The 25,368-nt window shown below is 37.0% G+C and overlaps 1 protein-coding gene across 1 annotated transcript in view; it reads left to right on the plus strand.

Annotated features, from left to right (window-relative positions):
• The first annotated feature begins 2,005 nt into the window (after nt 1-2,005).
• The window catches only part of LOC145692730 (uncharacterized), a 42,935-nt gene continuing 19,572 nt past the window's right edge, over nt 2,006-25,368 (plus strand). The window contains exons 1-5 of the mRNA XM_081768156.1: nt 2,006-2,163; nt 6,679-9,011; nt 13,932-15,416; nt 18,221-18,391; nt 22,100-22,250. Coding sequence (XP_081624282.1) covers nt 6,681-9,011; nt 13,932-15,416; nt 18,221-18,391; nt 22,100-22,250 — 4,138 coding nt within the window. The 5' untranslated portion in view covers nt 2,006-2,163; nt 6,679-6,680. The remainder of the gene's footprint in view (nt 2,164-6,678; nt 9,012-13,931; nt 15,417-18,220; nt 18,392-22,099; nt 22,251-25,368) is intronic.

The raw sequence follows: 25,368 nt of genomic DNA on the forward strand, positions 1-25,368 counted from the left end.
ACTAGACCTGAGTAGTGGCTTGTTTTATTGATACGAAATTGAGGGAGGAGATTACTCCAGGTGTAGTTACTCCGATTCTCGAGCAGGACTTCTCAGGAGTAGTTACTTATTTTTATTGATATCACCCATTGTCTCCAAATATGATGGTTTTAATGTAAAGTGAAATATTTTTTTAAGAAATTGGATGACCCGTTTGGGCTGTACACTCTTAATGCTCCCAATGTTAAATGAAAGTGCAACATTGAAAATTAATAGAGGGTATGGGAGGGAAGGGCATGGAGGGAGGTGGATAAATTTTGTAAGAATATGGTGAATGGGGCAAGAAGAACGGGAATGGGGAATGGCGGAAACTTCATAACGAAGAACTACATAATTTATACGGTTTACCCAACATTGTTAGGGTCGTCAAGTCTAGGAGGCTTAGGTGGGCGGGTCATGTAGCTAGAATGGAAGAAAGTAGAAACGCTTTCAAAGTCTTGACTGGAAGACCAATCGGAAAACGACCATTAGGAAGACCTAGGCGCAGATGGGAGGACAATATTAAGATGGGTCTCGCAGAGATTGGAATACAAAGTAGAAACTGGATGCAGTCAGCTAAGGATAGAAGTCAGTGGAGAGCTTTTGTGAACGCGGCATTGAACCTCCGGGTTCCATAGGCCATAGAGTTAGTTAGTTAGTAGTTAGTTATATGGTGAATGGGGGCATGTTGGAAATGGAGCTGGCCATCGACACGTTAGTGTAAAAGACAGTAACTTCACGGTAGTAACTTCAGCAACAGTAACTTATGTTGTGGGTCCAGATAAATTGCAACGTTGCATTTTCATTTAACATTGGGTGTACAGCTCGTCTGATTAAAAAAAATACTTCACTTTAGATTGAAAACATCATATTTAGAGGAAGTTTCTTCTTTTACATATTGTTGTAACTCTGATATTAACAGAGTTACCCTATGCCAGGGAACTTTTGAGACACCCTGTATGTATATACCTGCGGGCGGCCTATTTCTCAAATCGTGTAATATGATTTTTTTTTTACAAGTCTTACAGTAGAAATCAATTTTAAACACCAATGCTAATACCTCTAATTTATTTTGATTCTATGTTATACACAGTTGTAAAATATTTGATTTTGAGAAGCGTTACTCTATATCACAAAGGTAATAGTTTTTTAAAAAAATGGGCGCCTAAAGTGAACTATAACTCCCGTATGCTTATACGGCAACTAAAAATAGAAATAGTTAGCTATCTCAGTACTTGAATAAACTTTTTTGTTGTGGGAATGGTACCGTTTGTTGTCATTGCTTCAGCTGTTACTCTCGTGAATACTGCTACTGCTGTCCTCATTTAAATGTATATTATTTCTAGTTTGTTGTTGCCTCGAGAAGTCAATCTTCACTGACTATAAAGTGAGCTTAGACTTTCTCTTGCAAGGCACATTGCTAAATGTTTGCCGCTGTTCTGAGATCTCGTATTTTGAAGGCTATACGTAATAATGTGCAAATTGTTTCAATATTATTATTATTATTATTATTATTATTATTATTATTATTAATAATAATAATAATAATAATAATAATAATAATAATAATAATAATAATTTTATCAATAAATATGAAAGTCGGGAAATTTTCAAGTCCCGATTGAGCTTCGTCGGGACGCGATATATTTCTCGGGACGGGGGTGGCAACTTTTTAACCAATTAGAACTTTTAATTAAGCATAAGGCTTTGCTACGTGTAATTCCAGGTTCTTTTCCAGATGGAAGAACATAACCATCTTCTTTAGCCTAAATTGTGAGACGTTACGACTAAAGTAAAAAATAATAATAATTAAGCATGCTTAGTCTCTAATGTAAAGCAGGTTGAAGGTTCAAGCGCAACGAATAATTTCTCATAAAAAAAAAGTATCTTTTTTCCCTTTTTTCAAAATTAATATCCGAAATCCTATAGGCTGGGATTTTCTCCATAGATTGGCATCACTGATTCTGAGAATCATTTAGGTTCTTTCTGAAGTACTTGTTGACAACACTGGTTTGTGGTGGTAGAATGGGTGGAAGTCGAAATGTCAGTTTTGTGTAAAGTTTATTTATTTACAAGCGATGTTTTTCTTTAACTCCTCGTAATATTTAAAAAATAAAAGTACTACTTTGAATAAGATAATAGAAAGTAAGTAACATTTTGAGGTTTTGCAATAGCATTAATTTGACTGCAAAGTGGGCATTGTTTATATTATTTTATCGATAATAAACATTATTCTGTATCAAGGGCTGCATTATAGTATACAGTGATTGTTGTTTGATTGTAATAACAACAGAACATTTTAAACAACGGTAATAATTTCCATGTTAAAATTTGTTAATGTTAGGAAGGCCTTTGTGCGGGACAGTAGGTCCCACATTTTCAGCTTGAAAAACATGAATTTTTTGTCATTTATGATTAAATTCATACCAATATTTAGTTGAGGAGAGCCGGCCTTTTTTCGGATCGAAGAAAGTTTCCATTTCACTAACTTCTGTTAATATTAGACTAGGTTTAGTTCGATATTTTCAATTAGCACTTGCCATCATCTTAACTTTAGCCTCCTTCATCTAAACATTCAGTGTCATTACCTTAGAAAGTTTTTAATAAAACTTCCTCGGTTCACATTCACTTTAAGAGAACTTTACTGTTTTGTGCCCAGAAAGATGCCATAAAAACTACAGTGTAGAAAATAAAATGTGCTAGGTGACTACTAAAAAGCACAAATGCTATCTGACTGAATCAGGGCAGGAACACAACATGGCGACCCGATCTGTAGCGAGGGAGCACGCACGTTAGCGATGATAGGTATGTGCGTAAACGAGAATGTCGCTAAAAGCACTAGGTTAGGTACCTTTTGTATCTATAGCTTTGTGTCCTCGAGGAAAATTATCTTGCTAATGACATTTTACACCATCAATCCGATGTTCATATTTGAAAATGTAACTTCCTCTGTTTCTTTATTCTCAGCGCCGTACTACATGTTTCACACTTTCTGCTCAATTTCAATAATTCGTGCCGCTTTTCGTTACGTTTTTTTCTTTACCAACACAAGTTGTTATAAAACTCATAATCGAAATGTCACAACTGTCACATTCAACTACATACTATCTTTGAATACTGGGAATTATTTTCCTCATTGCACTATGACGTCATGTCGTACTATGACATTACACTGTGATGTTTGACGTTATCACGCCTTCATTTAAAATAATACTAACAGCATGCTGCTTCTAACACTTGAAAGTACCACATTACATTTCTTTTGTTAGCATGAATTTCATGAAAAATGACCAATTTACTTTTTCTTTTCTGTAGATTTTACGTATTTTTCGCATTTCTGGACCTACTCTTTGGCACTTAACCGCTGGGGAAGATTTGAAACTAATCTTATTTGAATGAGTTTTTATATTGTACTTTTCTTTCACTCTTCCCTGATCATTGTTCCAAAGAAATTAATAGTAAGTTGTGAGAATTTTAACAGATATTTAACTTTTACCTAATGGGAATAGCACTTAATGTACATTATTAAGAGAAACCGGTCTGCTTCTTTACACTACCATGTAGCATAACGTTGCATAACTATGGAGTAGAGGAGGGTAAGGTGTAACTTGAAGAAGGTTGAGTTCATCATACCACACCATATGTGGAAGCTTTATGAAACTATAAGCTTGTTATTACTTGAACACTCAATGTGTACGGCGGCTGTTTTCGTAAACTAAGATGTGAACAACAGTGTTATTAGCTGGTTTAATTATAATTAACTTATCACAGTTACTGAAATTACCAACAGTTCATTTTGCTCCGGAAGAATAAATCCACGAACATTTTCGGAGAATTTCACCTCAGATGAAACGACTTCCTGCTCAGTAAATTTGAAATGCATAATAGAAGAGAAAATGAAATGAAATCTTTGACGTCCCATGCTTTTGCCGGCTAGGCTAAAGGAGACGGTGATGATGAGAAATGAATGGAATGGTAGAATGAAGAAAGTGGGAGGAAACGGGAGAACCACGAGAAAACCCACACACACGGTGTTTGTCCACCACAAAGTTCACTTGGCAGGTGCTGGGATCGAACCCGGGACTCTAAGCAGCAGAGGTGAACGCTCTACCAGTGAGCCACCGCGGCTCCCATAATAGAAAAAAGTAATTGGCGTTTCTTTTACGTGGACATAGAGTACGGTAGCCTGTAAGCCATCTATTTCAGTTCGCAGTCGAATACAAAGCGATGGAACCAGGGATAGATCCCCTGTTAAATATAAAGCTGTGGTTTATTAATGAGGTGAGCGAGAGAAATTTTATGTATCAATCTGTTAAAATGCTACAAAAGTAATAAAAACGCCAGAGCTCCAACCTCTAACTATTGATTTCAAAACCTTTGATTTATGGTTATTTGTAATTTCACGTTTAATAAAGGCAAATATTTTAGAGTATGTGTACTTTAAATAAATAATTTAAATAGATATTTTCCATAAAGTTTATGTTTTAAAATTATTGTTCAAAACCTTTTTTTTTTTTTAATAAGCCTTCTCTAAAATCAATGCACGTGAATTGTGCTGCCATCTTCCGAGTTCTTTTAAGCTATACGTTTGTGGACGTTTATATGTTTGTGGCCAATCATTTCGACAATGAGATCTCGGAAACTACAGGCTCTAGAAAGATGACGTTTTCACTGATCGACTGCAAATTCTGCATAGATTGTCCAGTTCTAACTGAATATTTTAAAAATAACATGGTCATTATTTCTTTATTACATTTTTGCAGGTACACTTTATTACATTTGTGCAGGTGTTGAAATTAAAAAAAAAGAAACAATCATAATATCCTACGTTCTATACATTCCAACACAACATAATTGTATACAGGGGTTGCAAATCTCTCAGGCGTTTGTTTCATGGTCAAATTATAAAAAAACGAAGAATTACCATCTCTCCTGTCTATGATGAATCTTTATTGTTTGGAGTGTTTTGCCCAATGAACACCGTATATCACTGGTATTATAATTAATTCTTAATGTATTTGCTTATTACATACTGCATGCAGGAAGAAAAAAAAAAACACTGATCATACAAGAATTAGAAAATGCAATCAGAAGTAGGCTCAAATCTTGCAAACAGTGCGAGATATTGAAAAAGTAATCGAAAAAAAAAAAAACTCCCCTTTACGGTATCTCTGGCCGATTTTTATCAAGACGTCTTTCACTTGTGTCTGTAAAGGAACATGTACAGATGTGAGGAATAACAAGGAAATTCATGCCCATATGTGAATGATGCGCTGTGTAGAGAGCGCAGGTTCAGCTAGTCTATATATTAAAATGCTAGATTCATATGTTTGTGGTCAAGAAAAGTTTATATGTTTGTGACCAATCCTTTCGATAATGAGATCTCGAAAACCACAAGTGCTAGAAACGTACCGTTTTCACTGGTCGATTCCAAATGATATATAGATTTGCCGCTTCTCATTCAAATTTTCAAAAAAAAAAAAAAAGTCTTTATTTTTCTATTCCACATTTTAGGAGTCGTTTTGGCCCTATTAGTTTAATGTTGCCACTAAAACGATAAAAATTGATTCCCTTATGAAAGGCAACCAGTAGAACAGCTACGTATAACGGGTTGATGGACATTTCAGGCGCATAGCTTTAATCTGATTGACAAAACTTATTGCAAGCTGGCAACTTCGGAGGCTTGTGGACCCACAATGAGGCGTACTCGGATGTGGAATTATAAGAAAAAATATTTGCATTCGGTATCATCTATTACTTACCCAAGTTTGCCACAAATTCACCCCAACACTATTTATATATATATATTAAAATATTACATTTATATGTTTGTCTATAGCAGTTCACTCCCTTTTTGAGTCTTCCTGTCCTTTACTTGTGTTCGTAAAGGGACTTGCACAATTATAGTGAGAAATGAGAAGGAGATTCACGCTCATATTAGAACTGTGTGTCCTGTGTAAACAGCGCAGGTTCAATTAGTATATACATAGGTAGTTTAAAAGTATGTATACTATTTAACTGTATAAAAGTAACCACATACAAACAATGGCGCTTTGAGAATTAACAATAGATACCATGGCATAGAATATTAGCAGTAGATTATATGATATAAAAAATTAACAGTATATATTATAACAAAAAATTAACAATAGATTCTATGACTTAAAAGATTAACAATTGATTCTATAACAAAAAATTAACAATAGATCCTATGACAAAAAATTTAACAATAGATAACATAACATAATAAATTAACAATAGATTGTACGACAAAATATTAACAATAGATTTTGACAAAATATTAACATTAGATACTATGATATAAAAGATTACCAATAGATACTATGACAAAAAAAATTCACTTGTAAACTGTTGTGGCATGGTCGGTAGTGACAGGGATGGTGTTAGTTTACACATCGCTCCCTCACCTTCATAGCTACTTCTTAATATTGGCTCGTAGCGCGAGTAATCACACATTCCCTAGTTTTACTCACTATCCGGAATTGTAAAATAGCTCGAGCTCTTTTGTACGGCGTACACTTTTAAAGTTTCAGATAAAAATATATAAGTGAAATATTTAAAAATTGTAATAGATGATGATAGTATTTTTTTAAAAAAAAGGAAAGAACTATAATCTTGTATTTTTTTCTGTTTTTTCAGCAATGGAAGAACTCTTAGATACCTCTGCGGACCCATTGCTTCTTTTGACCAACGGCTATACCATGGGTTTGGGCTCTGCACAGACTGGTCATTTCTTAGACCACGACACGTGCCAAACCAATGGCGAATCTTCAGAGGAAACACTGCAGAATTTGCGTTTGTTTGAAGATGAAAATGGAACGTGGATTGTGGGGGCTTCCATCCAGGATAATCGACACTCCTCTTCTACTATTGTGTCCTCTGGTGACGAGCAGGGCAAAGAAGTGCCGTTGGATAATGTGATATTTAGCGGTGTTGATTGGACACAGCTATTGTCACAAGGAGTCACTGGTGTTGTAAATGTGCCAATAGTATCTAATTCTTCGTTTTCAGAAGTAGACTCTCAGGTAACCCAAGATATTACTTTGAATGGCAACAAAGAAATAGAGATTCTTCCAGTAGACATCACGAATTCTAACCACAATACTACAGAAGCAATGGAAGTGGATGGCATAAGTCCTAATGCAATTATTAATACTGGTGAGAATCAGACCGTAAATACAGAACAAGTGCAGTCAATAATAAACTTCCTACAATCACTAGCCAAATCGTCACGAAACCCTCTTCAGATTGTTGTTCAAGCGAATGAAGACAACGCTACCCCGTCCGTTATACAAGTTTCCGAAGTCCCCCAAGCGTCTGATGATACAAAGGTCATTCAGATTAAAGAACTAAATTTAAATGTTCCAGAGTTAACAAAACAGTGTAAGCCTAATAACTTGATAAGGACATCAAACGCTGTAAATGTAAAATTCAACAATAATAGTACACGTAAAATAAATACTAACAGGAAAGTAATCGTAAAGTGCAAGAACAAAAATAATACATTGTTTAATAGAAGTAGTGCATCAAGTTTAACTAAACAGTGTATAGAGAGTAAGAGTACTGAGACGGTAACTAGTGAGGAACGCGCTATTCCAAGTGAACCAAGTACGTCTTGGGCTGCACAGTCCGAGGCTGATACGAATTCGGAACAAAATCCTGCAAGTGCTACCGGAAACAAGCGCAGACACCTCGAAGCGCCAGAGCCGGTTGGTGGTTTCATGGAGGATTATATAGAATACAACAAAGGCGTGTTGGAACATGATGAAGACGTGGAAGCCACTATCGTCAAAGAGAAACAAACAATATCAGTGTTAGAATCGACCGTTGATGAAACTGTAATTATTACTAAACCTCTGAGAAAGCCTCGGTTGGCCAGTGGTACTTCCAGAGAACTGCGTGAAATAGATCTCAATGCTAAGCCTTCGAAAGAAGCCGTGACTTTTCAAGTGACAAAAGAAGGCCATGTACTCTGTGATGGAAAAGTTGAGCCTAATCCTGCTACTTCAGGCGATGAATCGGGACTGATTGCAACTAAGTGTCAGTACAAGTGCTTTTACTGTGATTTTAGCTCCAAACAGAAGTCTGACATTTTGGAACACTTGAAAGAATCACACCCGAATAAACCGGTGATGACGCGTGTTCTGTACGGCAAAACACGACGCACGTGTCGTTCTTGTCCGTACTGCAATGTTCAGCTGCAACAGACTGCATTTTTTCAACATATGCGGGCGATGCATACGGATGCTCATCCGTTCAAATGTGGATACTGCAGTTTCATGGGTCGTGATGTGAACCAAGTCAAGCATCATATCAAGAAGAAACATAAAGACCCATTTAAATGTATTAATTTGTTAAAATTACAAAGTCACGAAGAAAAACAAGAAAATCGGAAGAGTTGTATTGATAAACGTGAAGGACCTTCTAATTCTTACGAGTATTGCACTGATGAGGATGGTGATTCCGGGGAGAACATTGAAGAAGCTGATCCAAACCATCCGCCGCATTACATCAACTGTCCCGTATGTGATATTTACGTGAGGAATTACAAATCTTTAAAAACGCACTTGAAACTACACAAAAAGAAACGCTACAAGTGTGGTTATTGTTCATATTTGTCTGTGCAACAGAACTTGGTGCTACGACATTCTTGGCGAATGCACGTTGACATGACACCTGTGATCACTGAGTGTGAAATTGAACCTCCACAGAATAGTAACGTTACGAACAATATAGATGAAGTAATCTCTCAGGTGCATCGAAAATACTCTCGCCAGCCCAGAGACCCCGATGGTCGCAAGTGGATGAGGAAATTCAATTGCCCACACTGTGACTATACTTGTAATTACGGGGCTTCGTATCGACGACACTTGAAAGTTCATGAGAATTTGTTGCCTTATAAATGTAATTATTGTGGATTTAAAGGCCGAGAAAAATATTACGTAGGAAGGCATATTAAAAGGATACATGTGGTAAGTAATTTGTTGTGCTATTATTAAATGGTATTAATTTTTTTCATGAATAGTAAGGTTTAGCTTTCACCTTTGGAGTACAGATCACATGTTCGATCCCAGATAGTCTGGCAATATTTATTTATTTACGAAGTTTCATACAGCACTAGGCCAGTTAGCTGAAACTGTAAAACATAAAGACAAAAAGATAAAAATACAAAAAAGGTTAATCTGTTAATATACAAAGTTCTTATTAATTCAGTTCTAAAGTTTCTCACAGAGGTAAAAATGTTATATCCTGTTGACAATGTATTGTAATCGTGCACTAGTCTATAAGACAAGGATCGCTTTACAACTGTCAACTTAGGTGTCTCATAAGTTAACAAGTTGAGAGAACGAGTTCGCCGCCGAGGAACACGAAAGTTAATCTGCGATAGTAAAAATCCAAAATCAATTTTACTATCTTATACAGGTAAAGTAAATCAGCTCCGTGGCGTCGTTTGTCAGGTAAAGACATTAGGTCTTGTTTCGAGTAATTACGTAACTCGGAATTCTAAATCTAACTATGGGGCAAGGAAGAAGTTTAATACAGAATCAATGCGAGATAAATTATAGGTACTGCCATGTTCCATAGAGGTGGACAATATTCAGTGATCTCGATCGGAGAAATAAAAGCCTTATAAAACATTGTGAGGGCAGGGAAACTGTATTTTTGGAAATCTAAAAAGTAGACCAAGTAGTTTTATAGCTCTGGATGAGATCAAACTGATATGATCGGCAAAGGAGAGTTTTTCATCAGAGACAACACCTAGATCTTTTTGAGATGAAACGCGTTTTTATAGATACACCGTTAACATTATACGTATATCTGTCAAAAGTTTTTTTTTTTTTTAAATGAAATAGAGATTGTAATGCATTTATTAGGGTTTAGGGACAGATTCCAGACAGAGCACCAAGTACATAACATTATCTATGTTAGTTCGCAGTGAAAAAGCATCGTCTACAGTGTTAACGACTCTGATGAGTTTACAATCATCAGCGAAAATCAATATATTTGATGAAGAGGTCGAGAAAGTGCTAGGTAAGTCGTTCATATGCGATGCGTGTACGCTAATCAAATAGCCACGAGAGAATTCTAGACAGGTCAGTGTTTACGATGTATCTGGTACTTACGGAACGACATTAAATTTAGAATTATTTGTTTACATCGTCCGGTTAGCACGAAATGCTCATCACAGAAAGTATGTTTGTGGAGATGAGGCTGATTTTAGTATAAAATTATTTTTTGAAAAATAAATTACGAGACATTTTTCATCACAGTCGCAACAGATAATAAAGAAGTATTTAACGCTCAGATTTCTGAAAGAAAACGTTCTCTTCTGCATAAACCACACAAGGCAAATAATGAAACTAATTTCGATTCATAGCAGATCAATGTCAAATCAACCAAGTCGTCTTTAGTTATTACCCTATTCGCGAGTTTACTATTCCCGCAACGTAACAGTATTGCCAATTGGTATGATATTTTTATGAAGATAGCTATCTCGTGCAGTTAAGTTACATATTTTAAATTTAAAAAAGAGAATTTAAACACAATTTACGAGACAATTCTGCATCCCAGAGAATTTTGCCAGGACTCCGGGAAACGACCTCATAATAAGGAACAATCCTGTAAAATACGGGATGTATACGAACCTTATTTAAAGGTCCCAGCACACCGGATGCTGTGTAGGGCAAGTTGATGCTAGTGTCTGTAGATTGCACGTTACTAGTAGTTTCAAGATCATCAGACAGCACGACGTATATAATTGTGTGGATAATAGTCTGTCTTCAGTGCCAGAGTGGCGCCACGAATGCCTATTGAACAGTGAGTAACTGATTTCTAACATGGTTTTACAGGAGGGCTGAGAGAAGCCGGATGCTCGTGACGTGTTAGTCGTCCATCGACAGTATGTACGATTGGAGGTAGGTGGTTCCCATAAGAAGCGTGCTTCCCAGTGTCCCAGCAAAGCATCTGAACAGAAGAATCGCTCGGGCCGCTGCAACGGACAGGGCGGCGACCATTGATGTCCTTATGTGAGCGCACGAACAGTAAACAAGTGTTCGTTAAAAGTAGGCTGCGTTTCCGCGTTCATATCTTACGATTACCCTCTGACATCAGCTTGTCGCCGATAACCTCTTTGGTGGTGCTGGGAGAGATTGCAGTGGCGAGGCAAATGAAGGGTGCAATGGTATTTAGCAAATAGGGTGATTTTTGTCTTGAATACAGTTACGCATTTGTGGTATGATTAGAGAGATGTATGAAAAATTCAAACTTCACAAAGTCTGTATGATGTGACCAAGACACGAACTTGCGAGCATGTACTCCAAAGATGAAGACAGTGCCATTGAGGTATAAGTTCTGAGAAGTCATGAGTAGGAAAATGAAGGGTGTATACTTCTTAAGCTCACGGGCATACATCTAAAGTAAAGATTTATTTTGGATAAATATTATGAGGAAAACTTAAAGTCAGTTAATTTAAAAACTTTTATTATTTCAAATCCGGATATCTCAACGGCTATTCATTCTCCGTAGAACATTTTTTCCCCTCGATTTTTCAAAATCCCATATAGCTGATTTTGTTTTCAGTCATTGATCATAAATACAAGAAACATTCATTAAAATTGGTTCCATTCTGTTAGTAATACATAGCCGTTTGGAGAAGCAAAATGTAAGTACCGTTAGAAAATCCTTGAAATCTTTCAGTTTTACGTCCCACGGTTATGCCGGTTAGACTAAAGGAGACGGTGATGATGAGTAATGAATGAAATGGTGGAATGAAGAAAGTGGAAGAAACGGGAGAACCCCGAGAAAAAAACCCACGCACACGGTGTTTGTCCACCACAAAGTTCATTTCAGTACCGTTAGAGTTTACTGACGTAGGTATTCTTCAAGCGGTTTATATTATACCGTATGATCTAAAATGAACAGGGTAAGATTGTATAACCCACAAAGAGTGGAGGGGCCGCGGTGGCTCAGTGATAGAGCGTTCACCTCTGATGCATGGAGTCTTGGGTTCAAACCCTGCTCCCGCCAAGTGAACTTTGTGGTGGACAAACACCGTGTGCGTGGGTTTCCTCCCACTTTCTTCATTCCACCATTTCATTCATTTCTCATCATCACCGTCTCCTTTAGCCTAGCCGACATAACCGTGGGACGTAAAACTCAAAGATTTCATTTCATTTTTCACAAAGAGTGAAAAAGGGGTTGACTGGACCGAGACCTCCGGCATACGGTGCCGATGCGTTAATCATTATGCCACCCAATCCGCTTCCCAAAACGCATCGACACGATATGCTGGAGATTCTGAGTTTGAGTTCCGATCCAGTCAGTCACTTTTTCACTCTTTGTGCGTTATAGAATTCACATGTATAGAGGATATGGTGTGTTAAAAATCGGTTGTTTCCTCTTTCGTTAATATCTACAGGGTAAAATTATATTTTAATTTTAAACGTAATTAATACGATATACATATATTGGTAAATGTAATCTCGGATTTTATGAAAAATTAAGAAATTGATAGTAATAATTAAAATGAAGATTTGCTGAATTTTCTCTGTGCTATATTGAATTTCTTTTCATTTTTTATTTTATTAATTATTTATAGCACCCCAGTTTGTTCTTTTGAATTTTAGCACCAAAATTACCATGATCATTTTCTTTTGCTAGCTAAGAAATGTGAAAAATCATCATTATTTGGCATAGACTTTAAACCTGTTTTCCTTTTCCTTCATCTTCGGAAATGATTCTGTATGCATTCGAAGTCATAAGGCGAACTCGTCCTTAGTGTCAATAAATTTGTAAGTAGTCTCGCTGTAAAGGTTTCCAGTTCGCATGTTTTCATGTGACAACTGTTCGACTGAGAAAAATTTATAATCGCTATGAGATGAGTTTAAAACGACGAAAGGAAGTATTGTTGGCGTATTAAGGTTATAAAGTATTCGGTACTTTATACGCAAAGAACAACTTCAATTCCTGGTTTAAGTAGGCACGGACGGTTCATTCACAATTAAAATGGGAACTAGGACTTGACATGGAGGGGACAGAATTTGATGTGAATCGTTGGAGTCTTATTGGTTAAAAAGACCACTTTTCGGGATTGATTACGAATGAGAAGTAGTGATTTGTGAGTATCATTTTAAGTTTCGCACTGTACTTTCATAGAACTGGAAAGCCAATGACTGTGTGTACTCTAAGGCAGAGCGCAAAATTTCAATCAGACGCACTCACATAGTCCCCAGTATCTCTCACGTACAAATTACAAGAGGTTTTCCCGACCATGGCTTTTGGTTTGACAGAGATTGCATCAGGGCATAAGATTTCGGAACCAGACGATTAGATTCAGGATAGTGAATTTTGAATTGGACATTTCATGTACGTGTTTAAAATATCTTACTTTATGACTTCACGTTTGTGTAACGCTCTCTCTCTGCACTGAAGCACCAGTTGTCGATTGCAGTTTTCGGATTAAAGTCCTTAAGTGAAGTGGAGATTGTCATCAAATCATCCAGTGTATCAGTCTTCAGTGAATTCCTGTAGGCAATCTTAACTTTGTTAAGACTGCTGAAGCCCCTTTCACATGAAGCAGTACTCACAAGTAAAACTGCACAAAATATGACAATTGATAGCAAATTTGGGAATCTCGTAATGAATTTTCACTGTAAATCTCACTCAATGACAATTATTTTCGTGCTAAACAGAAACTGCGCAGCCCTGTGAGTTTAGGAAGAAGCCATTCGTACTGAACACTGGTCGCCAGCTGTAAATTTCTAGTCGCCAATTGCTTCCGGAAATTTTGTGCTCTGCTGTAAGGTGATAACTTGCATTATAATGTAAAATCTTAAAAGGTTAGTTGCTGAGTGACATGAATTATTAGAACTATTAATGTGTTTCTATTTCAGGGTCTCCCGATCCTCATCTTGGACAATGTCCCAGAGAATTGTGTGTATGATAGTTCTTCGGACGACGAGAAGGAGTCTCAAGATAAGAACGCCCGAAAACGCCAAAGACGCCGAGCTCGAAAGCATCCTGTACACCCTGTTATCCCAGTGGATGATGTGTTGTTGTTTAAGGCTGGTATTCCCAAAAAGATAACTCCTGAACGTCCAACTTCGGAGGAAGAGGATTTATTCGTTGTTCGCGAAACAGAGAATAAATCATCTTCATCTCGAGGTTTAGAAATGAGTACCCCAGTGTCGGTAGCAGAAGAATCTAATAAAGAAACATCAAAACAAATATGTCCAAAGAAAAGTGTTGTAGAAAGATTTAAAGATTCTCAGGAGCAGGTAAAACAGCCGAAAGGGGCATCGATATGCGTTCAAAGCTTAGCTGACGAATGGAATATTGAGACGTCTGAATGTAATACTAGTCCTACAAATTCAACATCAGCATTTAAAAATGACACGGAAATTTGTGACGGTCAAGTAGGCGTAGAGACTAAAACAGGATCACCACAATCGTTACAGTATACGAAACAAGAACTAATAAACAACAGAGATGCAAAGAATACAGAAAATATCTCCCAATCACCTAGTGAAAATTTGTCCCTAAGGACGCTAAACATTTCCACAATAAATTCTAAAAATATTCCCATGTCTACTTCCTCGATGAGCGAACGTATCGCCAAAGAAACATTAAGTATATCTGCTCCACCCGAAATTCAGAACCCAAATAAACTGCCTCCAAATAGTGAAAGTTGCCCTCAGAACACAGCAGAAACTGTTGAAGTGAAGGTGAAACAACCCACAGAAAAGAAATTGAGTAATCGTGGCTCTCGTGCTACCATTTGGAATCAACGAAATGTGAAAGATTTTATTGCTAATAAAGAAGCTAAACACACTACATGTATCTGCGGTGTTCGTACGGTGACTAAAGCTTTTTATAAACACGCTAAAAAACATTTAAATATTAAACCTTTTAAGTGTGGTCACTGTGACTATAGGTCGATTGAACGAGCGAAAATTCGTGTCCATAACACATTCGTACATCCAGATCTCCCTCTTCGTATCGAAGAAGAAAAAGTGGACGTTAGCACGCTTAAAGAACCTATAACTATTAAACTTAAAGAACAAGATGATCCACAAAAAATAATTCTTTATCCTTGTGTGATGTGTGAAGAACAAATTGTGTGTTCCCCGAAAATAATTGCCGAACATTTCTCTAATCATTTCGGGTTTTTCCCGTACAAATGTGGAGTTTGTGATTTTCTTGGAACGTCCTTAAGTTCTGTTCAAGAACACGCAACGACGCACGTGGAAAATCCTGTGGTGGTCGAGAGCAGTGGGCAGGAAGTACCAGCAGGTCTTCAGGAAACTGTCAATCGCTTCATGGAGCTTTTTGAAAAACAACTTTCAGATACGAAGGAAAAAGAACCAGATGAGAAACAGGTAATTATAACTGTATAATTTTATGTACAAACATGAGTTCAGGTCTAGCCATATGTCGCGCTGTTATTTAAATTATTAGAATTACGAAGTGAGACAATAACCTCGGTATTGTACTATTATAACAAACTAGTTCGGCCGGGAATCGAACCCTAAGCATACTCCACCATGACAACCCGCTCAATTCGTGCCTAAATTTGGGGATGTAAAATTGAATTGAGCAGATCACCTTCCACTCACCATCTAGAATGAGTGGGTAAATTATCTGGTTCATATGCGAGAGGTTTAACGGTGAGCAAATAATAATTGGGGATTGAGTCTGAATGATAACACATTAATTTCAATGATTAAATAACAAACTGTATTTCTTATTAAATGTGAAAAGTAACGAGTGTGAATGTTGTGAATTAGGACGGATATTTGGAAACTTTGCCAGTCGAGTAGGGCGGATCGAGCATTGAGCAATTGAATCCTGAATTGGAGTAACACATACCTTTTAGTTGTCTTCGAACGACGTTCTCTGATGACCTCCGGTGTTGGTGTGTTGATCTCAGTATCGCCAGGTTGATACTTCTATGGACAGGCGGTGCTGGTCAATTGATGCTTAGCATTGAATATGGCCTCACCATCAATGCTTCAGATGAACTAACGTTGGCTGTTAGTCTTCCCTCAATCGGATCACCGATGTCGTGATTAAATTTTTACGTTGAATTACATTCGAATGATTATAACGATGTATTCAAACTACTTTGATGTAATCGTAAAACTTCTCTTCAAAAGAACGATAACTTCTCTCTCAAAAGTCTGAGAACTTATTCCCTCTAAAAGAACAGTAACTTCTCCATTTAAAGACCTCCTGCCTCTCGGTTTTGTTCGAATCTTGAGTTCCGGAATTCTGCGGCGTCGTCTGCTGTCAGGCACGTGTGACCTCCTTTCATTCGGAAAACAAATTCTTTCCTCGTGTCAAGACTCAAAAACTGCAACACTCGACACGCTCTGATTTCCCGATTCTAGGCAATTTCCTCATATCAGTGAATGTGTGAAATGTTCACAAACATGTTACAATTACGATTCATGATTTTTACAGAATGTCATTAATGTTGTGGTTAACGCATTTCATAAATTTTCTTCCTGCATTCGCAGACTATCCATTGTGCATTTTGTTTACTTTATTTGCTGACAATAAAATGATACAATTCTACCAGCTTGCGTTAACCTGGATTTTAACAATTGGTTTCCTTCACCACATAATTACTAATATTTCATAAAACCCAATATCCTTAAAATAAATAAAATTGATCATTAAAATAAAATTCTGATACATAAAATTCGGGCTCTGCCACAATATTGCGGCCATCTTGTCGAGTGCGGTTCCAGGCCTGCCATTTAGTGTGCACGCGAGCTACGAAGCGGACTTTTTAAAAACTTGGTGAGTGTATCTATCTTTTCATGTATTATCCGTCTTTGTACGTCATATTCTTGTCATTAAACAGTGCTTTGAAACCGGATGAATCATTTAGGCGAACTATATACACGTAATCACAGAACTCAGTAGATATAGGATATTTTAAGATTTCCAGGGAGGTTAATTCTACAATTACTGAATTGCAGAGTCTGTCTATCGGTGTGTGTGTGTGTGTGTGTGTGTAAGGGGGTAGGAGGCAACGGCCAATAAACAGCTTTCTCTTGTCTTTCTTTCGTAATCTCACGTGATTCTCCTAGCTTAGCGGACTTTGAAAAAAAAAAAAAAAAAAAACCTCGTACAATATTGTTCTAGAGTTCCAAGCTATGCTATGCATAAGTCCAGGCCCGGCCCCCTCCCCCCTTCTCCAGAAAGAACAAATCTTAAAACCCCCGAATTTTAAATATGCTACCCCATCATAAACAGTGAAAGGGAAGGGAAAATTACTCGCACTCAGAAATGCCTGAACACTACAAATACAATCTTATTGTGTGTTTTTTTTTCTTTAAATGATAATCTATTATGTTAGTGAAAGAAAACCAAACACGCCTGGAGAGGAAAGATGGTATCCTTTTTATAGAATTCAGTATCGAGCTTCAATCTCAATATATCAGTTTGCAAGTCCAGTGCAACTAGCTCTTAATTTGTTTCTACATTTGTTAAAAAAATTAAAAAAAAAAAAAACTTTTTTCCACCTTCAATGATAAGGAACTGGTTTGTAACAAAGACAAGGCTAGTTTTCATATCAAAACTGTGATAGCTAACTAAATGGAACAGGTGTTTGCTACAGTTTGAGAATTGAGTTCTTGTATTTAACAACAGTCAAGCAATTTATCTTCTATTTGTTTGACCATTTGATTCAGCACTGTCCATGTCACCTTAAACTAATGCGATCTAAATATGATTTATGAATCTAGTATTCAAATAGGTCAGCTTAATAAATTTAACTACCGATCATCATGAAGTATGTTTCCAACAAGAAATATTTATTTTAAATAATATAATTATGACAGATTTTGCCGCCCCGTGATTTACAACAGATTTTGCCACCCAGTGAAAATGCCGCGTTGCATATAGGATAGAGCCGGCCTTGCATAAGTCTTATAGAAGAACTCTATCTGTTGAATTTTGTCAAAGTAAAAGCTATAAAAGACATTTTTCTTGTTCTTTTCTTTAAAAAGTGTCCCAAGAACAGGCTCCGTTTCCGCTCTTGTCTTTATTAAAACCGGAAATGACAACTTGTTGCTTCCGATTTCAATCTGTGCCCACCACTGTTTGGAATTCTGTCGTAATTTGACAATGCGAAATGAAACTTACTTATTTTTTCTTAATTCCAATGCCGCAGGTTTTCAACTCCAAGTCAGCGGACAAGTCAAACAAAATCTTCGAGTGTCCAATATGTAAGAAGATACTTAATTGCCATGCCAATACCATTCGTCGTCACATGTACGTTCATTACCAGTACCGGCCGTTCCAGTGTGGATTGTGTGTTTATAAAGGAACATCTCCAGGCGAGGTAAGGAAAAGTATTTTTTTAAAATTCTACTTTTTAAAAAGAATGAAAAAAATTGAAAACAAATATAGATGATATTTTGTAAATTAAAATTCAGGTTAGCACTGGATTCTGGTGCGTGTAAGCCTCACTTAGTCTAAAAATCCAAAGTGCATTTCAATCACTGTTGAGCATTGTGCTATTTGTAATCTTGTCCATTTTGCACTTATCCACGGAGCGACGTAATAGTTCATACTTTCCGGCTCAAAATACATGTTAGCATGGATTCAAAAATTATCATTTGAGATATTTCATCCTGGGAGATGGCATAAACCTTACCTATTTATTTTTGTAGTGGAATTTTCTTGGAATACATATTGTTCTGCGTTGCGTTCAAATTCCACTTTCTAACATTCATAATTAGCATATTTTGAAATATAAGTGTGCAATGAAAATTTGAAATACAAATGAGTTATTAAGGATATACACAAAGAGTGAAAAAGTGAGTGAGTGAACTGGAACTCGAACCCGGGACCTCCGGCATAGGGTGCAGATGCGTTAAGCATTACGCCACCCAGTCCGCTTCCTGGAACAGCCACACACTCTCCCACTCTTGAAGTTGGTGCTGTTTCCACTCAGACCACATGGTTTGTACGACAGCCTACCTGCTGTATTTGGGCAATCCAGTGTTCATATATTGAGAACATCTTTCAACGGTTGTAATTTCATGTATATTAATTGAAGAAGGAAACAACCGAATATTTTACACACCGAATCCTCTGTAAGTGTGAATTCAATAACACACAAAGAGTAAAAAAGTGAATTTTGGATCGGGACTCGAACCCGGGATGTCCGGCGTACCGTGCCTATGCGTTAACAGAGATCTCAGTGGAAAGAGCACCGACTTCGAGAGTGGGAAAGTGTATGGCTATCCTGGGAAGCAGACTGCATGGCATATAGTGGTTAACATATCAGCACGGTATGCCGGAGATGTCGAGTACCGGAGCAGTCATTCACATTTTTCGTTCTTTGTGTAAGATTGAATTCGCATCTACAGAGAATCTGGTTGTAAAAATATTCGGTTGTTTCCTTTTTTTCATTAATATATATGAGTTATTAAGGAGTTCGTTTTATCAATAACTCGTTTATTTATTTACTGTAACCTCTCAAAAATTATTTGATTTATCACCATCAATTTTAGCCAGTTCGTTGATAAATTTTATCCATCCACCGGACGTAATCAACCATTTCCGGTTTTAACGTTGATCACTATAGAGAAAAAAAAAAAAGATAGCGAGAATAGGTAGAAATAGATAGCGAGAAACAGTTTTCTGCAATTGATTGAGTCTCCCAAAACTACATTCCATCTCCCTTCTTAACTCTGTTAGAAACAGAAGCGATAGTAATTCATTACAACATCCAGTTTCAATATTGGTCTGCTTAGAACAAAAACGAAAGAGATTTTGAGAAATATTTTCTTGTTTCGAACCGATTTAGTGTTCTAAGGTAGGTACCATGCCTCTTAAGCGTCTAGCAAACTGAAAGTGGTAGAAATAATTTCCGGCTTTAACGTTGATCACTATAGAGTAGAAATGGTTATAGTTAAGTGTACCAAGAATATATTCGATCTCTACTCGAGTCCCTATACTAAAGCCGGAAATGGTAGATTTCTGCAATTTCCGGTTTCAGTGTGTATTGAGAAAATATTAGGCCACACGGACCAAACCCCTGCACGAGGTATTTGCGTAACACTGATACCTGTTTTAATAATATTTTGGAAGGGGAGAGTAACATATTTGCGCCTCCTTCAGCCGCTATGGGGAATCAAAATTTCACTATGTGGCAACGTCGCAGATTAATTTGGAACCATTAGCATTGCTCTACGATTCCATCAAGCAGTTACATCAATTGTTACGCCAATAGGTGGTACTTGTGTCAATCTATATTGACTTTAACTGCCATCTGGATAGAATTAATGTAACTATTTGATAGTTTGGTATATTTACTCTATGGTTCTTTATCTGGGATTGCCACATAATGCAATTCGCGTCTCCAGACGATTACCCGAAAAATGTACAAATATGTATATTTTTTGGTTTAGTTTGACTCGTACAACAACAATGCTCTGTGATCCGTGGGCGCCATTTTTAGAACACCCGATATATAGGGTGTAACATTAATGCATGTCCAAAAGTGATGAGGTGATTGCGGACATCCAAATAAGTAAAAATGTTCCTATAAACATGGGTCCGATGGCTTCGTTTCCGAGATACAGGCAGGGCTGTAGTAGAGGGTATACGGCGGTACACGCCGTATACCCTTTGCTTTATCTTGGTCATTAGAGTGTACCTTCTGCTTGAAAGTGTATAGCACTTTCTGCTTTTGTTTCGTTTATATTTATTTATTTAATCGGGCTATGACTCTAATAATAAAGTGACTATATCACCTTTTTTCTCATATTCTTAACATTTGTTCAAATATATGAGTCATGAAAAAAATCCGGCGCGATTTTTTCTGTTCCTTCTCGGAGTGAGTTGGTTCCTTTTCCATATCTATACCCATTTATGTTATTAATGGTTTGATTTAAGTAAGGAGTGTTATCAAAGAAATAGCATGAAATGCTTTTAGACTATAAACCATTAATGTATTCCTTATATTTTAATCTAATTAATTAATACATATGATTTACATTTGTTCATTAAAAAGTACCTTCTATGTCTTTTATTACAATAATAGATGATCACAAAACAGCATGTACCCTCTGAAAATTTTAGGACTACAGCACTGGATACAGGGTGTTCAAATGTCGAGTCCTTCCAATAGCTTACTGTGGGAAAGTGACTGGGAATGTTCAATATTACAGGAATAATACAGCCAAGTGGAATTATGCCTGGGCAAATACATTTACACTAACATTGAGAATGAAACTAATCAACATTTGAGGTTATTGTGCTGTCAGCGTTGCCAACCTGGTACAAAGTGTTATGATTTCAAATAGTGCTAGATGTCCACACGAAGTGGGCGAAATTGTTACTCAATAACATTACTTCGTAGCTTTTAACATTTAATTAGGTTATCGCTTCATACGTAAGTTATTCTCATGTGCATTCATTTGTAACGACACAATAACACTTTCATGCAAGAGTTTTGATCTATGAACCGTTGTTTCCTATTGTTGGCCGTCAATTTACTTCACATTAGGAAGCCTTATCTTTCGAAAACGAAGCGGGATCTGCCCCATGTTTATGAACGTTTTGATGTCAGCAACCGTATGCTAACGTGTGGACGTTTAGTGCTATTTGAAAACGTACCAGGTTGGCAACATTGACAACTCAATGACCTTAAATGTTGATCAGTTTCATTCTCTATGTTAGTGTAAATGTATTTGCACTAGCATAATTCCACTTGATTGTATTATTCCTGTAATATTGAACATTTCCATTCACTTTCCCATACTGAGCCATTGGAGGAACTCGACATTTGAACAGCCTGTATCTCGGAAACGAAGCGGCATCGGACCCATGTTTATACGAACATTTTTACTTCTTTAGATGTCCGCAATATCCTTGTCACTTCTGGACATGCATTAATGTTACACCCTATATATATATATATATATATATATATATATATATATATATATATATATATATATATATATATATATATATATATATATATACAGAATTAGTGAGTATAAAATCATGAATGGATTGTATATCTTTGTTCCAGATAAAACAACACACCGTAATCCATGGCGATGTGAAACCTGTTATTATTCACTCTAAGGAAGAGTCACTGTCCAATTTAGAGGAGCTTATTACAGAATGCATTGAAGGCACGAGATCCAATACGAACACAGGACCAACTACTTTCTTCTTAGGTTTGTGACGATCTACTTTTTTAGTCTTTTGTTGTTTATGGGATATAAGGTTTCTGCACGAATTATTCCCTCCCCTCAAGACTCATTTGCACGCTAGTGACATTTCTTGGTGTCAGGCAGTGCATCTAGCGACAACTGTTAGCCTGACTATGAATTGATGGAAATTAGTATGACTAACAGACTGAGACGTCTTGCATTATACGAGGGTCGTCTAGAAAGTAAAGAACGTTTTAGCATGGTTAAATAAAAACAAAAGATATCAGCACAAAACTTCATTTACAAAGCCACAGGACCTTACTCTACTTTTCTGTGTAATTGTCATGGTTGATAAGACGCATGTTATAACCTGAGACCAGTTTTACAATGCCGATGTTATACTCATTTGCTGCCAAAGATTTGAGTCAGGCTGTCACTGCTTGCTTGAGTTCCTCATCGTTTGCGAACTGCTCTCCACTCAAAAATTCCGTAAGTTTCGGGAATAAGTGAAATATCGGTTTTCCTTAATTTTCTCTTCGATTTCAGTTCTTCTGTAACAAATGATGGCCTTCCACTCCGATTTTCATAATGAACGCTGGTCCTTCCTTGATTAAACATATGCACCCTTTCCTCACTGATGACTCGTTCATTGTACTATCACCATAAACATTCTTTATTTGCTTATAAATTTCAATAGCCTTAACTTTTTGCGCGTTCAGAAAAAGAATGACACTCAGTACTTCTACATTTGGCGGATTTTCGATTGGCGCCGCCATTTTGAATCGCTTCAAAAACAAGTAGCATGATCGCACATCATTGAGACTTAGCTGACACTGAGGTGAAGGAAGGAGCCAACAGCCGCGCAGGCGATCGCAGTAGTGGAGGGTCGGCGCCACGCGCGATGCGTAATCGTTCTTTACTTTCTAAACGTCCCTCGTAGATCGGCTTTGTTGAAGTTCGAATTGGTAGTATTTCAGTTACAACAAAGAACAAATGCTTCGTGTTTTGTTTTCTGGTTACGGTATTTAAAAAAAAAAAAAAAAATGCAAAATTCCAATTAAAATATTTAAAATGAAATCTCTATTAATATTGTGCTTAAGCGACTATATCCGAAGGTAGGGGGGATCGTTCAGTTTTAAGTGAACTTATGGGCCTTTTGAGTTTTAACGTTCTTTCAGCACCGAGGGTGTATGAGATGTACTTTCCGTATGCCTGTTTTGTAAAAGTCTGCAGTTTGGCGTTGATTCTACAGTTTAGTCTCTGAAATGCCGTCATCCCTGATGTTAAAATGGTGCCCACTGAGTAGATGCTTCATTTCTAGGAAGAGGAAGAAGTCACTTAGTATTAGGTCCAGTGAGTGTGGGAAGAACAATATTTCATATCCTAATTCCACTGCCTTCATGGATGCATAGGTAAAATGAGCTGGTGCATTGTCTGCCAACAGCAGCATCCCTTTTGCGATCAATCAATGGCGTTTCTTCTTCAGTTCCTCGTGTAACTTAATCAGGAGATGGGTACTAGTAATAATATGCCTCTGTGGTAGGTAATCTATCATAATGACCCCTTTACAGGCACAGAAAACGGAAAGCATCACCTTGGCGGCAGACTTGTACACTCTTGCCTTTTTAGTGGGTGGAGAAGGAAGGGTGTTTACATTGTTTGCTCATTTCCTTTGTTTCTGAGCCATAAAGATAAACTAAACTTTCATCTGTTGTCACTAATCTGTCAAAATAAGTCATCTTCATCCAGCTTACAGCGATGCAACATTCCTTTCAGCGTCCTCGCGATTTATTTTCTCGAAAGGTGTGAGCGGTCGTGGGACGCACTGTGCTGACACTTTCTGAAGATGCAGCTGGTTATGAATGTTCTTCCAGGCAGGCCCATAACTAATAACTATTGCATATATAACATTTTCAATGGTTATCCTTCCGTCTTCCATTATGATTTCAAATTTCTCCGACAAGGAGGCATCATCAGTGAATGACGGTCTTCTAGATCTAAAGGCGTCCGCAGTGGTCATCTGTCCAGTTTGGAATTACGATTTCCACTTGGATGCCATCTCATAAGATGGGCTTTCATCTCTTCGTGAATCCGCTTTGCTCATCTCCCCTCAATATGGAGGAACTTAATGACGCTCCGTGCTTCAAGCTTATCAATCATCGCACCTTCAATGGTTTACCTGCAAATAAGGAAAGAAAGAGTTGTTCAAACGAGTCCAGAATGTGCATGGTTAACATACAAGGACCTAACTATAAAATGCGTGTCCGAGAAGATTCGTAGTTCATAACCTTCTAGATGATTGCACGAATTTTGTTATATCCCTTGTAGTTAGGATTCAGGTAGTTCTAGTTTTATTTTTAATATTACACTAGTTAACAAAGGTTTTGTTACATAAAAGGAAATACCTGTTCTTAAAGGAACTTTTCGCGCTGAATTCGAATATGCACTCGGTTTTTCTCCATCACGTACGATTTTCCCGTAACAGAAAGATTTTCGGGAAAATCCCTCAAAAATTTCCCTTTTCCTTTATTTTACACCCCAAGATCTTGTCCCCTTGCATATACTAACATAGAAATTATACCTAAGTATACTTTGATTCATATTTAACAAACCCTCCAAGTTTCGTAATAATCGCTTTATTCTTTCTAGAGAAATAAATATATTTGTATGTATACTGTGTGTACTGTTTATTGCACCTTATAGTAATGCTTTCAGATCTCGTAAGTTGAGGTAAAACGTTTTGCTTTATTACCACAAACACATATATAAAATATAATACAATATAATTTACAAGTGTGACAATTTACAATAAACAATAATACAAATGTACCAAAAGGTCATGAAAAGACAATCAAAACTATCACAATATATGAAACTTCCATTGGGTTACAAAAACGTACACTACTTCCTTCTTTTGTAAGAAATGTTGCATTCTCTAACAAGACCCCAACAATAGTCTCCCATCATTGAAGGATCCCATCGTCCCTGATACCTTTTCTCCATTGCCATTATATCTTGGTGGAATCTTTCCCCCTGTTCGTCGCTGAGAGCACCTAGGTTAGCAGGAAAGAAGCTGAGGTGGGAGTGCAAAAAGTGGATTTTTAAAGACCTACAACCCAACTCTTTGTATTTCTGTATCATG

Source organism: Thermobia domestica, chromosome 8 (assembly GCF_964235325.1).
Source record: "Thermobia domestica chromosome 8, izTheDome1.hap1.1, whole genome shotgun sequence".
Lineage (NCBI taxonomy): Eukaryota > Metazoa > Arthropoda > Insecta > Zygentoma > Lepismatidae > Thermobia > Thermobia domestica.